Below are 23228 nucleotides of genomic sequence, written 5' to 3' on the forward strand. Positions count from 1 at the left end.
CACGAAAGATACTGCTGTGCTGTGAGGGCAGTCTGAAACATCAGTCACAGTTTAATATTTCATAAATTATGAAATACAAATGACAGATGAACACTCAGGAAATGAGAGAGGAAAGCTTTCTGGCACAAATCCCAAATGCTGGAAAGTGCTGGACTTTGACTGTTTGATTGCAGAGACAGTCACTGACCTCGCAGCCGCTCATCATGAGAAAAACAATAAACCAAACCAGCACTTAAAAACACCACTGATTTAAACCTCTGTATTCATATTAAAGACATCAACAGCTGCGTTATTGGGTTAGGTTGTTACTTTGGGTTCTTCCTCTTTCTCTTCATGTAGTGTGCGCGAGGCTGAAGGTGGAAACGTGACCAGTGACAGAAAAAGATAAACAGGAACGTCTGCACAGTGAAAAAAACAAGGCTGAACTTGAACTTGAAAAAACCACTGACTGAGGACAAAGTCTATCTACCACTACACTATATGTGTTACTCTATAGATTATACTACACACTGTACAGACGTGTGTGTGTTTTTATGTGTGATCATACATTTTCTCCGCAGATATGTCAGCAGGGTCATCTCAGGGTCTGCGTTCTTCTCAACAATCTGAAGCACAAACACAAATCAATCTTTCAGAGTACAAAGAAGCTCAAAAGTTACATTTTAATCAACATGAAAAGACTAAAAATACACAGAAAAATACACCAGGACATATAAATCAGTGTTTTACAGTTAATTATCAACAAGTTATTCACTGCTCTGAGACAGAAAAGTGATGGCAGCTGAGGTAAACTGAGTGCAGCTCATGTCCTTCCAGTTTAAATTTACAGAAACAAACTAACAGTCAGTTACCAGGAGGACGCTGCAGCTATAAAGTCAAAATAAACTTAATTTACATTAATCGAACATTCTGAATCAGAAATAAAACATTAAATGTTGGTCTAGATTTTAGTAATTAAAAATATACTAAAACTTGCATGGACTCTGGTTTAAGCGTAGTATAACTGACCAATGTAACATTCTGAATATTTTGAATTAATCCTGTATTTTAATGAATGAATCTTTCATTTTGCTCCCTCTCACAAACATTAAAGCTTTCACTGAGTATCAGCTACACATGCACAGCTTACTATGATTTATTTTACCAGCTTTTTTGTGTTTGTCTCACTTATCAGAAGCAAACTGAATGTTATTATGTGTTTTTAATGCACCGTGTCGCCTGTAAGTCATCAATGTTTTGCTTTCACCAACATTTTGTTCCACATTCTGCAATACTTCAGTTTTTCATCCCAACTTTTTATTCAGCTGAACAAACTTCTGTTTTTTCTAATTACTTTACTAGTTTTTTGCTCATTTGTTCTTTTATTTGTGAAAAAATATAACATTAATAGAATCAATTTACTTGGATTACAATAAAAAAAAATCAGGAGATTCAGCTGCAATTTGAAGCACAGTCTAAATTCTTACATAATTAAGTGTTCATGATCTTTGTTATCGTTAAGATGGATTAAGCATGATATAAATGTTACAGAGGCAGACTGAGATCACAGTAAAGTCACTACGAATGAGCTAAAAGATGAATATTTTTACCTTCTTCCCATTAACAAAGAAGATGAGTTCATCAGACCCAGACCGGGTCTTGGTTCCTGTCCGGTCCCCCATGTTGCCGGTCTCCTGTGCCCTCTCCATGGTGCTGGTGTTTCTGGTCTTTAATGATCCGGCCTCGTGGGCTCAGTTATCTGGAGGGAGGCATGTCCTGTCCGGCCCCCCTTCTCCTCCCACAAAAACCTGATGGTGCGTTCAGGAGCGTAGCAATCCCTCAGATGTTTCGATCGCGCTCAATAATCAAACGTTAAATCATGATCAGTCATGTGCGGATTAACTGATAAAGTCTGAAACTTCTTTCCCCTCACTTAAAAAAATAAAATAAACGTGTGTGAATGACCTGCAGAACTAACATTGCAGATGTTCCTGTTCTGAACAATTATTCACAGCTATGAGCATACCTGGAGGTCAAAGGTCACAGTCCTGTATAATAGTTGTGTAATAGCTGTAAACTAGTTACTGGATAACTATTATACGAATTTCAAGCTGACACAGCCGCTCACGAGTTCCAGTCTGTCAGGTCAGCTTCCTGCTCAGTTTTTATTTACCTTGAAGTAAAGACTGAAAATTTATCTTTGCATTTGACAGAACCCTCAAACTACATCTATTGACATCAAATACACATGAAAATCATGGTAAATCACAGCCTATCAGCAGCTTTAATGAACAATGACTGGAAACAACAACAAAGTCCTCCCCACTGAAGGTCACAGCCAGAAAACAAACTGTGATTGAATAAAGGTGGAAATAGAGACAAAACCAGAAATTCAAATTTAAAATATGTAACAACAAGATCTATGTAATAAAACAATGATGATAAAGTAAATATAAAACAGATGACTATGAAAACATACTAACATACTCAAATGGAAAAATGAAATGCATAATAAACTCAGAATTCAAATGTACATAAATAATGAAAAGAATTATAATTTGTAGTATGAATATAATTCAACCATAAATACTGACAAAACAATAAAAAGAAGTAAAAGGTATAAAATGAAACAAATACAGTGAAAACATTTCCTTAAAGTTAAAGGGTTTTTTTTTTAAACATAACACCAGTTTTTAAGAGTTTATTCATTTTAAAGAGTTTAAATCCACTACATCGCCATCAGCTCAAAGTGTAAAACAATTAATTCAGTGATTTTAAACTTTATATCATTATTATTATTATTATTATTATTATTATTATTATTATTATTATATGGTTTATAGACTGTAGAGCGGAAATATTTATTCATGTCACAAGACCTGTCAGCCAACATGCAGTTTTGTAACACAGCACAATGAATAGACTGCTTTCTCCTCACACATACATCAGATCACTCACAGACTCATGTGATCTGGATTCCAGCTGTGAATCCATTTGATTTGCCCTCCGTAACCTCAAAGGCCCCCGCTTATAGTCAGGAGATGCTGATAAATGAAAGTTCAACCAGACTCCACACAATTATTCTGCTTCTCTGTTACACATGTACATGGATGTGTTTGTTGTGGAGGATTTTAAGGTTTATACAAGAGACAAATAGAACTGTTTTGCCTATAAACAACTGACTTTTAAATTCACAGTCACAGTGGGCCTATGACTGAGCCCTGAGGTACATCATATTTAATGGCGCTGGCTACAATCTTCACATGAGGTTAGCCAACAAATATTAACGGTGAAAGTCGTTTTTAAAGTAGTAGTGAATGAGTTCTTATGCCATTTGTGCCATTCTAGTTTGATTTGCTAACAGAAAGCATTTAGTGTTTGTACGACCCGAAAGTTTCCTAAAACACATTTTCCATCTCAGTCCGCTTATGGCAAAAACAAATTAAATTCTCTTTATATTATAAGGTTTTTCACAACATGATATGAATCAACCATGAACTTGAACATGTACTTAGTAGGTCTTTCAATTAGGTAAAGAAAACCTCAGCAGAACTACAAAACATGACATACTGAACCATTTTATTATTTTTTAAACAAAAATTAAGCCAGAATGCACGAGTAGTGTGTGAAACACACGGAAAGCTGGTGGTTTGGAAGGGCTGCCTTCCAAAATTTAAACACAGTTTAGGTTTGCAAAGTAGCATCTGAACAACCCACAAGACTTCTGGAACAATGTCTATGGGACAGACAAGACCAAAGTGGAGATGTCTGGTCGTAATGCACAAAACCAAACACAGCGTTTCAGCACAAACACTTCATACTAACCATGAGCAATTGGTCTTGTGGTTTTGCAATGGGACTCGGACAGTTGCTGAGTCAACCGTGAATTTGAACATGAAATCTGTACCAGTGAATTCTAGAGTCAGGTGTAACTCTGTGTCCAAAACTTGGACCTGTTGGTCATACTGCAGGACATACATGGCATACTGTAATATGTCATTTGTTGTTATTCACCTGAGTCGTAGTTGTCCCTGTAAGGTCCAGATTACTTATATAATTTTCTGGTATATTAACCTTTGAATTAACGCAGCATCTACTTTCCTTTTCCTGTGACTTTTACTTTCAGCAATCACAAGAGTCATAAGATTGAGCACTGAGGTACATTTAATACAGGCTTCACATAAGATTAGATTTACATCATCCTAATCTAGTTATGAAAAGAACAACAACCACCCTGTTAGTAGTTACACCTAAGCTGGGAGCTGGATTTACTAAAAGAAAAGTTTCAGTGTTTTTAGAAATGAAAAATCTACTCAAGTTTAAAGGTAAACACATGTGAAATTAGCAATTTCTCTTTTCCTGTTTATTTTATTAGAATAACAAAATAGTATCATTAACAGCTGTCAAATATTAGGCAGATCTTTAATGTAAATTAGCCACAATATAAGAGCGCTCAAACATTTAACCATAAAAAAACACTGCAAGGGACAAACCCACGTTTATTTTTCCTTTTTATTTATTTATTTTTTAAATCAACGCTTCTTATAGACACACTTTGTCCTCTGTAGACAAACAAAGTTCTGTCACAACTTAATGTGTCTCTTATATATCCACAAATCTAAAATATCTAAATGTAAAGTGCTTTGATCCTGAAATGTTTTTGGTCCTGCACTCGGCTCCATCTGGTGGTCAGACAAAGTTATGACAATTTTAAAAAAAATTGCTAGAAGAGTTTGAAACCTTTAACAGCAAGAATAAAAACACAGTAAATAAATGCTTAATATAAGAAATATAAGAAAATTCTTCACACTTTCATAAAATCTTTTTACAAATATGTTTTGTAAAAAGTTACATGTTGTGTTAAAATTTTAACTATAATCTTTTATTGACTTAAAACCCATAGTTTCATATGAGGAAATCAAACCTACACAAACACATAAAATAAAACATGAATGTTTTTCTGCATCAAAGTCTTGGCAGAATGACGAGTCTTATAAAGGAAGGCTGCTTGAATATCCAGAATAAACCTTCAGGAATCCACTTAGAAACCAGAGTAACAGACACATGAGAGGTCCCCTGAGAATCTGTCTACTTTTAACTTTCCTTCAGTGTCTCAGTGATTAGTGATGTTTAATTTGCACATGCATGATTCCATGTTGTTAGCTTTGCTCTGCAAAGCACCACAGGAGTTGTTTGTTCCAAAACACAGAGCAAAAGTACAACAATCCATCACCATCATTACTAATCTTTCCTTTACTTTAAGACGATGCAGATGAATGTTCAAACTCCTTACCCCCTTCAACATTTCAGCTTTCACAAATGTTGACAGTTTTACCTTTTACCCTCAAAACCAAACCTTTTTTTCCTCCTCACGACGCCTCCACCAGGTGGAAGCCTCCGTTCTCCTCCCTCATCTTCTCCCTTTTCTGGGCTTGAACCAAACTGTAGACCACAGCTCCCAGTGTGTTCCTATTGAGGCTGAAGCCCCGCCCCCCACCACGCTCTATAAAGCTGGATCGCTCCTCCCGACTGCTCACGAAGTATGTTCGAACCTGAAGGGAAAACACTTTGATCAGTGGTGTGTACAGTTTATGTAACTAATACATTAAACATGATATTTTTCTTATCTGAAATATTTTTCTCATGTTTATGAAAAGTTCTGTTTATATTTTTGGGGTAAAAATGTATAAAAATGATCTCCTTGTGTTAGGCAAATTTTACAAAAATGTATGACACACTTTTCCTGCACAATTGTGTCATGCACTTTCTCATCATTTTGACTTCTTTTGATTTGTATGATAAAAATTCCAAATTTTTTGTCATACTCTTGATATATACTTTTTTGTTTAAATATAAACCCTCCAAGTTAAAATGCAGTTTTTTTTAATGTTATGTTAATTTTATGTTAAATGTAACTATTTTCAAACTCATTTGTTCATACCTGCACCTAAATCTCATAGTTTAGATCTTTAGGTCATGTGTGTGGTCACATGATGATGATGGCTCACCTTTCCGTGGCGTTCACTAATCCCTTTGAGATAAACGTCCCCTCTGAGCTGCCTCAGAAAGCCTCGTTCAACCAGAATAGAGCTGGTGTGTTCTGAGACCTAAACACAAAGGACGACATTTAAAAACCTGTTGAAGTGATGACCTCATGTTTCTGCAAACAGGTGAGCTCACCTGTATCCGCCCGCTCACACCGGTGCTCTCCATCCTGCTCGCCATGTTCACCGTCATCCCCCAGATGTCGTACTGAGGTTTGGTGGCTCCAATCACACCTGCTATCACCGGACCGTGAGCCACACCTCGAAGTGATGTTAGAGGTCAAAGGTCATGGAGTGTTTAAATAATACACAATAATAATAAGGGAAAAAGATACACTTTTTTTTAAATTTTTGCTAAAGCTTTTAAAAATGTAATAATAATAATGAAAATAATAATATTACATTAAACTTTGTTTAAAAATTATTTTCTAGACATGTTTGTAATTTTGTAATTCTTTTAAAAAGTTCATTATTCAAAAACATATTAAAATATTTGTTACTGTTTACCAATGATTCATTTAAAATATATAAAGAAGAATGATTTTTAAAGAATCTATTTCAAAGAATTTTAAAGAATGATTTTTTATAGATAAAATAAAAAGAAGTAAATACATTTGTGAAATTGTTCATTTTTACATTTCTGATGTTTTTATGATTCCCATTCTTGATGAAAATCTTTCACCTTTGCACCTAAACTACTGGTTTAACTGTTTGTTTAAAACTTTCAAATTCTCCCTCTAAACTCTTTCTAACTCATGAAAATGTAGAGATTTTTATTTTTTTCTTTGAGTACTAAAGTGGTATTTATGTGTGTGTGTGTGTGTGTGTGTGCGTGCGTGCGTGCGTGCGTGCGTGCGTGGTACTTACCAACACGGAGCTGGAAGTTGTTTCCTGTCTGTGTGTTGATGTGTTTGAGAGTTTCCTGCATAGCGAGTGCGAACAGGACCAGCTCACTGAGGTGATTCCAGCCATCCTCACAATCCTGAACACACACATGCACGTCTGAATGAAGAGTGTATGGACATCAGAGCCTTTGACAAGAGGCTCAGAGGGAGCATTTAAGTGTTGTGATGTAACAGCAGGACTCACCTGCCTGTCAGGTGAGAGGCCTGAAGCTGCCATGTAGCAGCTGCCAGTGGTTTTGATCTTCTCCACCTGCTGAAAGTAGCATTCATCCAGCAGCTACAACACACAAACACAAAGGTAAAAAATACTACATTTAATAAAGTTTACAAAACATATCTCGTTTGTGTGTGTGTGTGTGATTTATGACCTCATCAAAGTCGCTGATGACGTGGTTAAGGAGGCGGAGACACTCAACATGCTGATGAAGGACCTCCTTTTCCTCGTAGAAGTCGGAGAATCCGGGCAGAGAGGCAAACAGCACGCCCACTCGCTCATACGACTGTGAGTACAACTCCTGATAACACGCACGCACACACACACACACACACACACACACACACACACACACACACACTTTAATGCTCTGTTAATATGACTCATACTAATAGAATAAGTAAATATCGATTATTGATCAGGCCTACTGGTCATGAGGTCTGAGGGCATATGTCACACCTTGCATTTAAAGATGAGAAACAATTATACAAAAACTTGAAAAAGTCACGAAAGACTCAAAAAATGTGCAAATGGCCACAAAATATTATCTAAACCACTTCCAATTCTTACAAAGTCTCAGCTGTTCTATACAGTAATTTTTATATATATATTTATAATAAATGTAACTGTACGAGTGTTGTTTGTTTTTAATTTTTTAGAAATCACGTGCCTAAATTTTATCAAGGCTGAAAGTCTGGAGGAGTGGCCTCTGGATGACAGGTGGATGATGACATAGGAGGTTATACATCTGAGCTAATTGGAAAATCTAAACTCTGACCTCAGGACAGTGTTTGAACTGATTTGTGTAATTTGGTAATATACAGAATCACATCATGAGTATACAGTGATATTTTACCCTCTTTTTGGACCTTTTTTCTGAACACTTCAATACAATTATCTGACCAATAATATGTCTGCTGCATGGTTACTTGCACTCATAAATCACCCAAGAAGTCTGTGCTCCTGTTTTGCTGAAGGAAGTCTAGGATTTTTTTACACACTGATTAACAGTTATCTGTGTCTGTGTAATGGTCCCAGTAGTCCTGTGATGCTCCCATGGCCAGAGCATGATAATGAAGTTAGCTTTGATTAACTGATAACTTAGTTATCCTCTCTCATAAAGATATGGTCACTTCTGACTAGAAAAAACTAAATGACAGTGACCAGAATGCTAATGCTGGAGCTCCAAAACTCAATAGGAAATCAAGTTGGCTGCTATGTGAAAGGCATCAGGTACCTCATCATTGCGGTCTCTCTCCAAGAAGTGCTGGGCAACATGTGCGGGCAGGATATTGAGCAGCAGACACTCATTGTGCTCCCGCTGCTCCTTCATGTCCTCCACCTCCTTCTTTGCCTGAAGGCCCCAGAGGAAGTCCAGCCGTGCTGTCGCCTCCAGCTACCAGTGAAGAAATGGAAGAGGGAAGTGGTGGATATTAGCATACTGAATTCATATCAGGGTTATCATTGTTTGCTTGATAGCAATAAAAGCTGGTAGCGTGTTTAACAGAATCCACCTGTCTGCTGTTGAAGAGGACAGCCACCACAAACATCAGCATAAGAACAACACAGACTCCATTCCTGCACAAGTGATGAGACCTGACAACAACAGAGGAGACCACATTTTATTTTCCACACCTTTACACAAAAACACAGGAACATGACCTGAATGGAACTTGTACCTGTAATTCTTGATTATGTAGGTGTAGAGGGCAGCAAACAGCAGTAGAACGGCCAGCTGCAACACGCAGCTCAGTCTGAGGAACACGGCACAGGTAACCATAGCAACCACGCCACTTAGAACCATGTACTGTACACAGAAAGGCCAGTGATAATTTTAAAAATGGTTACTGACTAATCAAAACAATGTCATCATGATTCTGAGTTCATGTGATGTTTGAGTGTTCACCTCTGGATATGTGCAAATGTTGATATCGGTCCAAGCCGAGGGAGGCGGAGCCAGCAGGGAGTCCCTGTTGCTGATGTCAGTTTCTGATGAATCACACCACAGCTAGTGGAAGCAAGCAAGAAGCTTTCTAACAAGTTATTTTGTACTAAATTCTTTGTACCAAAGCCTTTCAGTAAGTTGCTGGAAGAAGCTATTATTCCCACTGAGGTTTTTAAAAATGTTTAACATAAAAGATTGGTTGTCAGTATATGGGGAATCATAATAGACAATAAGATGTGCACGTTATTGCAGGTGAGTCATTACTTTTTGGCACAAAATACCAAGAAACTAAACGAAAACACTAGCAATGCAAAAATGGAGGGACTTCTTGAAATGCTTCAAACAAACATTCCCATTGTTGTAAGAAAATTTTTAATTTTATCTTATGTTGCTGTTAACACTGTTCCAGTGCAACTAAAGAATGTGTAAATACACATTTTTAGTTGTTGAAACGACAATGCTGTCAAAGTGATGTAATTTCACACTCACACTTACAGAGAACACATTTTTGCAAAACTTTAGAAATTCAAGGTGATTACAATCAATACTCTTGATACTCTTTTATACTGATGGAGACTCATCATCAAACAGTAATCCTCACACTGTGTTGTGTCAACATTGCTGCTTAAAATGTAAAACAATATTTTTGGAGAATTCATTTTCCCCCAAATTGCTTCATTCTTTGCATTTCTCAGCATTCACATCAGCAACTGTTACAGAAGTGATGCTGAGGCGGACAATGATGTTCTTTTAATCGATTTTAATATGTTAGCTTGTTTGGTTTTCAAATCTTTTCTTATGATCGTTCGGTATTTATGACCTATAACATATCTTAGTTGTTGATTTGATAAAAACAATATCAGACTTACAATGTCTGCAGAGGCGATTCCAAAGTTGACAGTGATGGCAGTGAGTGTGAGCAGCATGCGGGCACTCTTGTTTTCATGCACCCAACAGCAGATTGACTGGAGGGGAGCAGGACAATGCTTAAATTCCTCCCCCAGAGTCAGCAGCAAGAGCAGGAAGTAAATGCCGCCACTGACCACAAACTGAACGACCATTGGACACAATCTGTGGGAACAAAAAGTTACTAAACACACACATGTCAGCTGTTATAGAAGTTCCGGTCAGCATGAACAAGATGTTTCCTCTCCTTGTATAACATTTATAATATTTTTAAGGGGAAAACAAATTTGTTTCATCTTTAGCTTCATTTATCTCTAAGCATGACCAGATAAATTATTATATCGAGCCAAAAAGTGCAGAGAAACAATTGGTACCTGATCCTATGCAGATGATTTTCTCTTTTAGATGTGAGGGCTGTTAAAATAATATCTATTAACATAAAAAACAAAAAAGCATTTGCAGAAGCTTGTTTTTGTACTGTTACATTTTGGTGCTGAAAAGATCACAAAGTCTTATATTTTCAATATATATTTAATTACAGCTGCTCATTAACACAAATATCTAATCTCATGGCAGCAATTTAATGTATTTGGCATGTAGACACGGTCAAGATAAAGGTCAGAATGGAAAAAGGTGATTTCAGTGACTCTGAACGTGTTACAGTAGAAAGTAACACTAGTTGAAATATGATCAGGACCAATAGCAGTGTCTTCAGTTTTATCTGAAGATTAAATACAAATTCTATGGTTTTGTTTTTTACATGTTAAGCTTATGTTTTTCCAATTGTTGGATAATTGGACAAACATCATTTACAATTATTTACATCATTTAACAAAAGGAAAATCTATACCTTGGGGCTGGGATTAGCACCTGGACTGTCATTAAAAGCAGCAGCAGAATGAAGGAGCAAACCATGTTAGATTTGAAGAGTTCGTCTCTCATCTGAGAATACTGAGAGACAAACATTTTATTAATGACTGTTTTCAAGGTGCCAGTTTCACCCCCCCAAAAAAACCTACTAAGAAAAAAGATTCTCGTGTTACCTTTCCCTCCACATGGGAGTCCTTAAACACCTGAGTAAAGGTCGTGATGTGCTCCTTCCTCATTCGCTCACTGCTGCGCACCTCCATGGCCTGGCGAATCCTCTTGTTCACCTCCCGTGTTCCTGAGCGCTGAGCTGCTATATTATTGGGCAGCTGGGTCAGTGAACCATTGGTAAAAGTAGCAAGGATCTGTGAACCAACAAAGAATACAACAAAAGGTCAAAGGTTATTGAAATTCAATCAGAAAAGTACTAATGGACTTTGAATCTGTCTTCTGCACTCACAAAATTCTTTCCTAGGATGTCTCCAAATGGCAGCTCAGCACTCCACGTTGTTATCTCGTCATAACTGGGGCGCCTTGCCTTAGGCGGCTCCACATCTTCCTTCGATGCCGGACGGACCAGGTATGTGTCGATGTTGTGTTTCCGTAGAAACTCGCTACGATCCTGGCCATGTCCCGCCTCTGTCTCATAGATCCCACCCAGACAGTCCAGAGTGGCCTTGGAGATGTGAACCTGACTGAAAGGAGATGAAAATGTACAACAGTGTTACATGAACACATCACAAAAATCTTCTGTATTTTAATCATTAAGATTAACTTTATGGGATGACACCTATAGCAAACTGCAGTTTGGCAATTAAGTAATAAGGATATATTATGTATTAATTTGTCTTACCCAGGCACTCCTGCAGCCTCCAAACTGTTGGCGACGTCCACGTCCCAGCTCCAGATGTCAAACTGCCACTTCTGAAGACCCAAAACACCACAAAGAACGGAGCCAGAGTGGACGCCTATTCGCATGTCCACTTCCTGCTGGAGCTCCCGACGAACGTAACTAAAATGAAATACACCTATGAAGTTTTGTGGAAACAGCTGTAGGGCTGTGTTAGCCACAGATGATTGGTACCGTATAGTGTTGATCATACTGAGGCCCATCTCCACACAGCAGCGGGCATGTCCTCTCTGAGGCTCTGGGACTCCTGATACGCAGTAATAACAATCACCCAGAATCTTAATGCGCAAACACTGGTGGTCCTGTACTCAAACACAGGGGAAAAAAGAAAAACTGTGGCCTTGTACATTTAAAAAACACTAAATAAATAAATAAATGGCAAAAGCCAAATAAAGATTAAATTCAAATGAAAAAACTTTATACAAAACTTAACAAAAGAACCCCTAGTAGAATAACAAATACACCAATCCTTTAACTGGTACAAACACATAAAACAGGAGCTGATGCAGTTGACAAGGTGATCTGACCTCAGCCAGCCTGTCGAAGCGACCAAAGAGTTCATTGAGGGTTTTAACGAGATCCTGAGCCGAAAGAATCAATGACAGCGATGTGAAGCCGATGATGTCTGCAAACAGGATGCTGTGGAGAGGCAAAATTCTCATCATGAGAATATCATTTTAATCCCACTGAAACCAATGTAAAACCACTACTGCAATACGTTTTTGGCTAAATGACCTTTACATATTCTTTATTCATCCTCTACATTTTTAACTTTACAATCTGTAATGAAATCATCGAAATAATTTATAAAACCACTAACAATACCTGTTCAGTCTTATTTTACATTAGATGAAAGCTAAAAACTTCTTTAAGAAATTATGCCTTTGCATTATTACTGGTGTTGTTGCAGAACAAAAAATCACACCTGCTGGATGTTCAAGCGTTAATCAATTTTGGGGGCTTTTTTTTTTTTTTAAAGTAGATAGAAAGATGGGACAATGGAGGAAGAAACTCAGCAAAGGTCCATGAGTTGGACTACGTTATAGCTGTGTGGTATGTGGTTGGCTCCACAATTAGTAAGCTAAACTAGAGCCTAAAGTTAGAGGTTTTTGATACAAAACTCTGTGGTTAAAGGTTAACTGCTCATTTGACTGCCATAACAAGTCATTTCAGTCGATACAATAACTATAGTAGAGTTGTTAGTCTGTTGAAGCTCCTCAAAGTTCTTCATTCTTTTAAAACTACATTTATAGCATGTGTGTCCAGCTGGCTCGTCATCATAAAGAAGTGGGTTGTATTACCTGACATCCTTGTAATGGTGAATGTAGATCTTGTGCAACTGCTGAGGCAGCAGATAATCTTCCATGACGGCCATGTCACCAATCATCTCAAGCACCAGAAATTGAGGTAGGATTGACATCACCAGGCGTTCCTGACAGCACAAAGACGCACACATCATTAGCTTTAGGATATATGAGGTCCAGACATATCCCAAATACTTTGTTTCACATGACTTGCTACCTAGCTGTTTCTTAGTTAAACATCTTGTTACGTTTGGTCAGAAAAATGATGATTTGACTTTATGCTGATAACTGAGATCATTAATAAATAGATGAATAGGTTGACCACATTTACAAATGATCCTAATACTTCTTCCACTTCAATAGGGACACAAAAGATTAGGGAACCCTTAAATATCATCCTCACTTGTCTGTTGTTCTCCCTCTCTAGTCTGACTCGTCCTTCGATACAGCGCCTGGTCTCCAGGAAAGACTGTCTCTGAGTCCAATCAGACAGGTAGTGAATGAACAGACCCGCAGTGTTCATAGCCAGATACAGCAGAGCCTTGGACAACACCTGCACGTGTACAACCAGACAGTTTAACTGCACAGTGACAGAAAGCAGCCAATAAAATGTAGCAATTTTGTTACCTTTCTGATGAAGCTGTGGTCATTATAGTGACAGCAGAAATCCACCAGGAGGTGCAGAGTGGAGGTGGTTCCCCCCGCAATGATGGACCAGAGGAGGGGGAGGGGCAGGAGGGTGTAAGTGGAGAAAAGCGTGAAGAAGACATACCAAGAGTGATCGCTCTCCGCCCAACTGAAAACACCAACCAGCACTTGGAAGGTCTGAGACAGCCAGCTGACCACTGACAGATACCTGAGGTAGATTTAAAGGAAGAACAGGTCACTGTCTTCAAATTTTTAAGTGAAACATTTTCAGAATAAGACTCTGGAAAACTGAAGAATTTTAGAGGTTCCTTCAGCTTCTGAAGTCGTAGTTCTTCTTTCCTTTTCTGGAGAGAATAACAAACGTTCTTCCAAAAGAATTTATGACATCTTACAGCTTTCAATGTCAGGAATTTGTTTTAGAAAATCACTTCTGTGTTGGTAAATGCAGTCAAGCAGTCACATTGACTTATCTGTGGTTTAAAATTTGAGCTACTGTTTAGATTCTGCTGGTAGGATGAAATGTCATCTGCATATAACTTGATATTTATCTTAAAGAAAACTAAACATGCCCTCTGCAGTGCAGTGCTTCTTTCCTAATAACAGCCAAATAAATAAACAAATAAATCCATATTGTTTCGCACATCAAGGTACTATAATATTAGCGACAGATTACATTAAAAGACATAGTAACTTAGTTCATGTAGGATGTCGCTAAGTTGGCACAGAGATCCTTATAAGGAGCCCTCCCACATAGCAAGCAGGTCTGCTACATCCCAGTGTACCTAAGCCACTGAGGTGATGACAAGACTTCCTTTCTGGTCAGAACCACCAGGCAGATTCCTATCCACAAGACTACAGACAGACCGGTAAGCCAATCACAGGCCATGCCCCACCAGCCCAGCGGCCATGTCAGCAATGAGACAAGAAGGCGGGTCAGGATGTCAACGACAACAGTGACGACCAGTGAGGTTCTTCTCTGAGCCGAGGAGAACTGCTGGTAGAGCTGCTCCAAGTCTGCAGACCTGAAGAGGTTATAAGCATCAGCATTACTTATTTTTATACCATTGACAATAAGCAACAATATAGTCAATAAGACACCTGAATAAATAAAATAGGCACGTAAAGATTTATGATTAAATATGTAAAAAATTCTAAATACTATCAAGGTTTATGCTACAAAGCATATTTAAACAAAGATCATTAATTTTATGACTGTATCATAATTGTTATTATACAGCTAATAATTGTATGGTTTTTAGTTAAAATGTCCATTTGAATGTCTTTACTTGAATTTGTGCTGCAGTGTGGGGATGAAGACGCCTCGCACCGTCCACCCAGACGACACAAAGAAGTCAGCATCACTGAGTGGGTCGTGTTTGCTCTGTGTTGCTGTGGTGACTGTTGGGTGAATGCGAGCTGCTGACGAACGGCGCTTCTGCCAAAATACTCCACGAGACGCTTTATTGCGGATCTGCCTGCAAGACAACACAGACCGAAGAACTTGTGTAATACTTCAAGTTTGATTTAAGAGAATAGACAAAAAAATTATGTGAAAAACGTTTTTTTTTGTTAAATGTTCTTAATTCAGTAACTTGTAAACTGTTTTGGATAAGGATAACTTGTATTAATAATTAAGATGCCGACAGTTCATACATTCAATCAATTCAATCATGAAATTACTATGAATCAATGTATTTTTAATAAACACATAAATTATTCTGGAAGGAATGTAAAATAACACTTTAAATAACTTTAAGATTACATTAATTTGTACATTAATCAGGAAAAATTCACATTTTAGGAGTTAACTAATATGTTTATAGTTAATTAACGATCAAGAAAAAAGTAATCAGGAATGTTATTTCAACGTTTTAATTGAGATCATTTGCAATTTCAGCAGGATGAAGTTAACCTTAATACCAACGTTTATTATAGTTAAGGTTCAGTTAACTCAGAAATCAGTTTCTTTCTACCTGTTGATGTCCGCGATGTAGGCATCGGTGACTTTGATATGGTGCTTGCCTCGCTCCAAACCCCCAGCGAGCCTCAGTGTGTACAGGTTGTGCTGGTCAATGATGTTCCTGACGGCGTTCTGCCACAGCAGCTGCTTCCTGCGCAGGTTGGAGGTGGGGCTTATCCCAGTGCTAAAGGTGATGTCGCTAGTCTGCCGCGCCGCCTCACAGTCACCATTTAACAGCTCGCTGCAATCTTCACCCATGGTTACAGAGTTGTAAGGCCTGGCTCTTCTGTGAGCTGAATGGGGTCAAACAGATTTACATCAGTGATAACAGCAGCAAAACTGTTCTGTCTTTCAGTGTTGAGGAAACATCCAGGCTCCCGTACACAGGGCTGAAAACAAACCAGAAGAAGCACTTAGAAAAAAAGTGGCACCAGTAATGATGATTTGTCATTAAAATCCATTTTACACAAAATAATTGCCTAAGGAGTGTTACTCAGTAAATACAACAACCTTAAATTACATCAGTGCATTTAACGTTATGTATATATATTTTTTTAAGTTTGTTAACTGCATTGAATAATGCACACTGAAGAGTATAGTTGTGTAAATGTGCTTCACTAAGTAATTGTGATCCTTCATTCAGTTTGGGTGTGTGCAGATTTGGCTTTTGTGGGTGTGTAACAGATTTCCAGTGTAAAAGTCACTTTGACTAATTTTGTTCAGGCTTGTGCTTAAAATGTTAATAAAATCAGATTTCCTGTACTTGTGCGGTGCATGGGACAATTTTAATTTCTAGTAAATAACTTTTTTTTTTTTTATAGAAGCTGGTGTTGATGGTGATGATATGAAGTTTGTCCAAGTGATGAAGTCCACTCAGGTTTTAGTTGCAATCACTGAATAAGGTGTTTATTTGATATATGAGTGCAAATACCCTCCAAATTATAATGTAACATATTTGCATTTCCTCTAAGACCAGTTTTGTTTTTGTTTTGTTTTTTGTAATGACAACTTACTAAATTTTACAGTGTGGTGGAGTTGAACCCAAACATGGGATAAAAGGAGGGATGCAGTTTGGACAAGCTAGCCACTTCATAGCTTTTCAGTTTTTACACTTATCAGTCTTTTGACCCTTTGAGATCCACAGCAAGAAAAAAGCAATGGAAATTTTTTTTGTTTGCATTTCTTATTGACTTGGGTGAGTAATAACCACAATCAATAATTTTTTTTCAATAGACCCTGTAGTTTTTAAAATATTGATCTCTACCAAACAGTTGAGATGTCACTTCATGGTAAAAGTATGAAATGTCATGCAAATACAAGTACAGTAGATAATACAGTTGAAAAAATCAAATAAAGGGCCAAATTATAATTAAATTAATAACAAAAACTATCCAGGGCATTGGATACAATTTATTTCTAGTAGCATGCCAGTGAACATTGCTGGTTTTCATTCCATCAAAGGAAACTATTATATCAAACAACAAAGTACATATTTTTTTAAATCTGCAAATGTGAAAAATGTGCAACAGCACAAAATACTCACATTCGGGCCACTTCTGATTGAATGCTACTGTGCAAAATCATTTTTGTTTAAAAAAAAAACAAAAAACTAAAGACAGTGCAAATCAATCACATCTGCTTGTAGTTTTGGTCGTTGGGGTCTTAGGGTGTAGCATTTACTCTGTGGTCTTGGAGAGCTGAATCATGGTTGTCCAAATCTAGATGCTGGCTTGTTAACTTGGTTCAGACACAGCCAGGTGGAAACCTTTTGAGAGCCATTGGTTTCTGGTCCAGTAGGGCACAGTCCCTCTTGTAGACCAGGTATTCAAGTCAAAGATGTATCCGAACAGTGGAATATGCCATCTCCTTAACTTGTAACTTATAACTTGTCTTATACAGGTGTAATAGCATATCAGAAAGTTTAATTCCTCCCATATGCTAATTATATACAGGGATGAGTGATGGGCATGGAATGGTGATCTTTGCATTGGACTCTTTGCTCCACCGTTTGACCAATGAAAGAGGCATGAACCCACAGGCATTGGTTGACACATTTCTTGTCAAACCATTTCATTGCAATCAGACCTTCATCAGACCTTGTGGCTTCATATGAAACCATGACCTCAAACACACTGTGGTTGAAGGTGGATGGTATCATGAGTATCATGCCACAGGACGTATGATTTTTAGCCATATAATTGTTTAGCGTCCATATAGTACTTGTTCAACATGAAATTATAATTTTGACAATTTAGTAATATTAATTTACCAGCTACTGTAATTTGGTTAAAAGGTAATCGGTTGTGATATTTGTGATTTCCACATGTTATTCTTGATTTTTACAATATTTACTAATATTAACTCAGAAAGTTACAAAAATGACTTACTGAGGAAATTATTTCAGCATATTCTTGCTGTGCTAACACTTAATGTGCAGTGTTGGGAAGGTTACTTTTAAAATGTATTCCACTACAGATTACAGAATACATGCCCCAAAATGTATTTTGTAACGTATTCCGTTACGTTACTCAATGAGAGTAACGTATTCTGAATACTTTGGATTACTTAATATATTATCATGCTTTTTACAACTACATGAATGTACTATTGCTGTGTGATTTATTACTATTACTGAAGGTCCGTGGCTCCGAACCATAGTAAATGGACCTCTGGCTAATACATCGTTTCCTGTCAGGCTAGTAGCCGAAAAATAGCTTTACTTTGTTGTCTGGGTCAAGTTTGAGACAGAGAGGCGTTGAAAGGCTGCTCCAACAGAACTTATTGTTTCGGAAGAAAACACGAACACAGTCGAGTCTTAATAGCTTACTTACAACTGGGCTCGTCAGGCACTCTTCTTGGCTGCAGTGGTTATTATTATATTTACATGCTTCCAGCTCCCGTTTCTGCTCAATGACAACTAGTACTTTTCCACTCTCTTTTTTCTTCTTCCTCCTCGCGCTCACAGACACATAATGTGTATGGCAGTCCATTCTCCCTGCAGCACGGATTACACTGCCCATGAAGCTAAATTCTTTAGGGCTATGACTGTAGCATTCTGCCTATTAGCTTAGCACAACAACAACAACAACAAAAAGGTGCTCTCTCACCCAGGAAACAGGCAGAGAGAGCCCGCGTCACCCTGTAACCATGGCAACCACAACGCTGCCACCTGGAATAACAGAACATAGCAAAACCCAAACAGTCCTGACCCACGACAATATGAAACAGGAAAAAGTAACTGTATTCTGAATACCACCTTTTTAAACGGTAACTGTAGCGGAATACAGTTACTCATATTTTGTATTTTAAATACGTAACGGTGGTACATGTATTCCGTTACTCCCCAACACTGTTAATGTGATTTATCAACAGCAATGGATAAACAAAATGGGTCTAGTGGTCTGAGTTTATGGCAAATAATCAATTTTAATAACATTTAGGTTATGTTAGCATTAGCACCATAAAGGGACAAATCAACCGTTTGGTTGACCACTTTTTAAAAAACATTATTAAGCATTTAATTTCACTTTTTTAATGCTGTCAAGTGACATACATCTGTTTAGTAATTCCTCTAACACCATTATAAATCAAAAAATTATATCTTCCTGCCTTAGTTTCATCAAAAACACTCAAAATATGTTTGATGTTTTTTTGTTTCTGACTACCTGGTTGGTAGAGGGATAAGAAGAGCCAACCGTTTACATTCACAGTGCCTTCTGGTGGATTTTTTGGGCATTACAGATGTAAACCAATTGTTAGAAAAGACTCAATAAGGTAGGTTAATTTCAGTGAAAGCCTGAAAATGTGTTCTACCATTTGGTTGAGCATCATTTATTATATTTTATTGGTTTTATTACATTTTTTGCAGTTACACAAAGGTCATAAACTGTTTTTTTTTTTCACAAACTTCTCACTTTAAATGTGAAACACGTGCACAGAAAAGAAACAAAATCAATCAATAAATAAAAATATTTGGAGAATAACTAAGATAAAAACCTCCAGGCTATTTGATTTTCAATATTCAACTTACATTTTTAATTTTTCTTTTGACTGTCAAAAGGGAGATATCTTGTGTATTACTGAAGTGGCTGCTCTGGATTGCATTTAAATGAGTTCCTAATATTTTATACTCCACACTGTAAATGTCATATAGATATGTAAAATGTAATGATTAACAGAAATATTGAAAAAATAAAATAAATCATTGCCAAGTTGTTGTACTGGACTGCATTCAACCTCTCAGGTGTATCTAATAAAGTGGCTGCTGACTATAAATGGTTTCAGGTCTCTCTGCCAAAAATCTAAGACGCCTTTCAGTGGCACAGTTGGCTGAACGCAGTCTTGGCCCAGATCAGGTCCAGGTTTCAGGGTTAATCCAATCAGGTAGCAACACACTAACCTGACTGTTGACAGGACATTAAATCTCTATTATCAGATGTCTGGGTTGGTAAATGGAAGAAAAATTACTTGTCAGCACTCTAAAATCCGTTCACCTGGACTGGCTATCAGACACTTAATAAAACAACAATATTTACAGTAAGATAAATTTCAGCAAGTGAAGCTTTAAATTTGGGCTTTAGATGCAGGATGTCTGAACATGGGATAAAAAAAGAAAAAAAGGAAAATTATGAGCTTTAAAATAACCTTTACTCAGTTCAAATTGCATTTGATTGCTCTCTTTTCTTATTCTCCTCATAATATGTCAGATAGCTACTATGCCATGTACTAAGCAACTTGTCTGCATACATTAGCCAGTATAAATTCAGTTTTAAACTGGCCCATAACAAACACAACTTTGACCATCTTTTGATAACTATCCAGTCGTTAAGTCTGACGTCACTAGCCGTGTCTGGGCCTAAACTCCGCTGCAGGTCCATATATCAAACGATCACTATGGCATTACTGAGAGTTGAAAAACTGTCTAAAGTCTTTCATCTTTAATAAAATGATCAGCGTTCTGCTCTACCAGGAGTAACAATTGAGTTTAACATCCACACATCCATGAAAACGGAATTTATGACATTTAACGGAGTTAGAAGTTAGCAGGAAGTTAGCTCGCTAGCTTCTATCTAAATACAATATAGCATGTCCTGACTGCGGGGTTTTGGAAACAAATTCAAACGTACAGCTCTGTTATCACTTCCAACATAAATGAAGACAGAAAACTAAACAGCAGTGACGTTTGTAGGGTTACTGAAGTTGGGCTAGCTGGTATATAATGATGTGCTACGTGATCGCTAGCGACACAGCTATGTTAGCATAATATAAACAAGCTAACTTTTTTTCCACTCGATAAAAGTTAACGTGAGTGTTCTCGGTGGTCTGGAACAAATGTAATCGCATGGCAGGATGTTGTAAAAGGACCAAACTTCAGCCAGGAGAACAACTGAGATAATCCATCCACAATACGAGGTTAGTCATTCATATACTGCTGCATGGGCTGGGCTGTAGTTACATCCTAAGGTTTTAAAAACTAGGCTTAAATAAATGATTTAGGAGCTTTTTGAGATTAAATAGAAGAAAATACAAAACATTAAACATGTTAACAACACAAAAGCCATATTAAACGCAGACTACTTTAGGCCCATAAGTAGGATTCGTCACTACATCACTTAACGACCGGATAGTTCATACCAGTCAATTTACATGGTTTTCTGGATCGATCATGATTTTGAGCTCTTTTTTTCTGTGTAATATTAGCATCATTAATATTAGCATGTTAGGGTTAGTGTCACATAGCTAAATCCCATCTTTAATTGATAAGGTTAACTAATTAATCCAAACTTCTACAGCTGATCTGGAAACTTAGCTGCCATTTTCACTTTATCAGCTAATATTACAAGTTTTACTGAAATAAATGCTTGTTGGTTAGCTTTCTGTGTTAGATCCACGATACTAAATAGTGTGTGTCAAATGCAGATTCTGTTGATGTGAGGGAAGCTTTTATCATTTATCAGAGATGTTCCAGACTCCTCTACAAATGAAAGAAAAATATTAACATCTACAATCAATCTAAATCAAGATGAAAACATACATTCATCACAAGAACCATATGTGTGAGGAGCAAAGAGGAAACTATTATAGTTTTAACTTATTCTGTCATTGTTTGACCTTTTACTGGAGGTTTTTAAAAGCAACTCCTAAGCTGTTGGAAATAGCTAAAAATGTATTTTGTTTCTCTAAAATCTATTAATATTAATATTATTTAATTTTATTATTTATATACATTTATTTTTGTTTGAATAGAAATTGATGTAACTCTGCAGTTTAAGGTTTTTAACAGTTTAAGGAGTTTAACCTAGGAGTGTCCTTCAGAAAGCAAAAACTGCTTAAGTGCTTTATGGTCACGAACAAACAGAGGATTACTGGATATGAGACTCAATTCAGTTTCAGTTCAGTTTTATTTATACAGCACCAAATCACAACACCAGATGCCTAAAGGTTCTTTATATTGTACGGTAAACACCCTACAGTAATACAAAGAACATGGAGAAAAGCCCAACAGTCACCCCTGACCCCCTGTGATCAACAGGAGTTGGCAGCATATACAACATGAATTCACCTCGATTAAACTGTGTGGAAAGTGTGAAGTTTGAGTGTTTGTGTTGTACCTACTTGTTGCTTTGATCCTGTCCAGATAAAGGTTTGACCGCAGTTTGATCCTTCAAACACTCTTCCTGCTTTCTTTGGTTTCTCTCACATTTCAAATTCACAGTTTTTCCTTTTCAGTCCAGTATATTTTGTCTTCATTTCACTTTTGCTCTTGAGCCTCAAAGTTTCTTCTTTAAAACATGCTTTGTGTTTGTCGTCTCTTGTCGAACATCTCCATCATGTTTCTCTCTGATGTTGAGTTTATGCTTCATAAGAGCAGTACTCTTTCTCTGAGAGGAAAACTGCAAAATTACAACGACAACGAGTCATTAGTTAACCTCAGCGGAACAAAATGAACCCAGTGAGGTAGTGAAGGTCACTATGGCTGTTTCTTGTCATTCCTGCAGCTTTAACAATGTCCCAAAAATCAGAAAAATGAGGATAAAAAGAACCAGAAGCGACAAACAGAGCAGAGCGAGGCCAAGTCAGGAGATGAGGATTTGAGTAATGAGCTGATGTGAAGCAGCAGATGTCTGACTGAGCATGTTAATCCCAAAAGAAATCCCCGAAACAAAGACAAATGGCCCTTCATTAATCAGACAGATTAACTGTGTGTGGGGAGGTTCAGGTGCCTGATGGGATTGGCAGACCTCCAACCAGGTCAGATGGAGTCAGCACGGTTCAGTTCAGGATAGAAACAACTGAAACTCAAGAGAAAACTTCATAAGGTCACCTCAGGGTGTTCAGACAAATTAAATAGTGAACAAGACAAAACATTAATGACAAAGTTGATGTTTTCCTATCAATCAACACCATAGTTGGAAGTTTGATGGTCTGTTAGTACAATTAACCACACAGCAGCCACATTGCACACAAACTCACTCACAAGCTGGCAACAGTCGGCCTGCACCCAACCCTATGTGACTGGTTGCAGGACTTTTTGACTGGCAGGCCG

General features: G+C 37.4%; 2 protein-coding genes and 1 long non-coding RNA gene across 4 annotated transcripts in view; 1 reads left to right on the top strand and 2 right to left on the bottom strand.

The window, feature by feature from the left end:
- The window catches only part of xdh (xanthine dehydrogenase), a 20371-nt gene extending 15047 nt beyond the window's left edge, over nt 1-5324 (bottom strand). Inside the window, exons 1-2 of the mRNA XM_026157498.2 lie at nt 1590-5324; nt 548-605 (exon numbers count right to left, since the gene is read on the bottom strand). Of these exons, the coding sequence (XP_026013283.2) occupies nt 548-605; nt 1590-1688 (157 nt within the window). The 5' untranslated portion in view covers nt 1689-5324. The remainder of the gene's footprint in view (nt 1-547; nt 606-1589) is intronic.
- The window catches only part of LOC113015561 (uncharacterized), an 18117-nt gene extending 1673 nt beyond the window's left edge, over nt 1-16444 (top strand). Inside the window, exons 2-12 of one of the 2 annotated variants that reach the window (XR_013905415.1) lie at nt 5367-5557; nt 6150-7123; nt 7307-7430; nt 11336-11440; nt 11511-11573; nt 11718-11868; nt 13024-13177; nt 13502-13567; nt 13730-13935; nt 14546-14752; nt 15026-16444. This is a non-coding gene — a long non-coding RNA (uncharacterized LOC113015561). Of the gene's footprint in view, nt 1-5366; nt 5558-6149; nt 7124-7306; nt 7431-11335; nt 11441-11510; nt 11574-11717; nt 11869-13023; nt 13936-14545; nt 14753-15025 lie in introns of both variants that reach the window. The other variant, XR_013905414.1, reaches the window with a different exon arrangement.
- Nucleotides 2245-22778, bottom strand: LOC113015509 (adenylate cyclase type 8-like). Its single transcript, XM_026157499.2, has 24 exons — nt 22298-22778; nt 15696-15975; nt 15009-15197; nt 14505-14744; nt 13702-13930; nt 13478-13627; nt 13072-13202; nt 12298-12409; nt 11945-12072; nt 11714-11872; nt 11321-11555; nt 11037-11225; nt 10844-10944; nt 9957-10158; nt 9049-9150; nt 8822-8949; nt 8657-8738; nt 8380-8538; nt 7297-7443; nt 7113-7205; nt 6891-7005; nt 6160-6284; nt 5988-6086; nt 2245-5531 (listed from the first exon to the last, which is right to left on the bottom strand). The coding sequence occupies exons 2-24, from the start codon at nt 15938-15940 to the stop codon at nt 5349-5351; spliced, it is 3543 nt and encodes a 1180-aa protein (XP_026013284.1). The 5' UTR covers nt 15941-15975; nt 22298-22778; the 3' UTR covers nt 2245-5348.
- Between the last annotated feature and the right edge of the window lie 450 nt (nt 22779-23228).

This window comes from Astatotilapia calliptera, chromosome 23 (assembly GCF_964374335.1).
Source record: "Astatotilapia calliptera chromosome 23, fAstCal68.1, whole genome shotgun sequence".
NCBI lineage: Eukaryota > Metazoa > Chordata > Actinopteri > Cichliformes > Cichlidae > Astatotilapia > Astatotilapia calliptera.

What these genes read in the sequence shown, in the direction of transcription:
- LOC113015509 (XM_026157499.2), bottom strand. Translation starts at nt 15,940, where the DNA reads ATGGGTGAAGATTGCAGCGAGCTGTTAAATGGTGACTGTGAGGCGGCG. An exon ending in TCATCACCTCAGTGGCTTAG is followed by an intron (nt 13,931 to 14,504) that starts GTACACTGGGAT and finishes AATCTACCTCAG; the next exon opens with GTATCTGTCAGTGGTCAGCT. An exon ending in ACTCCCATGTGGAGGGAAAG is followed by an intron (nt 10,945 to 11,036) that starts GTAACACGAGAA and finishes TTTGTCTCTCAG; the next exon opens with TATTCTCAGATGAGAGACGA.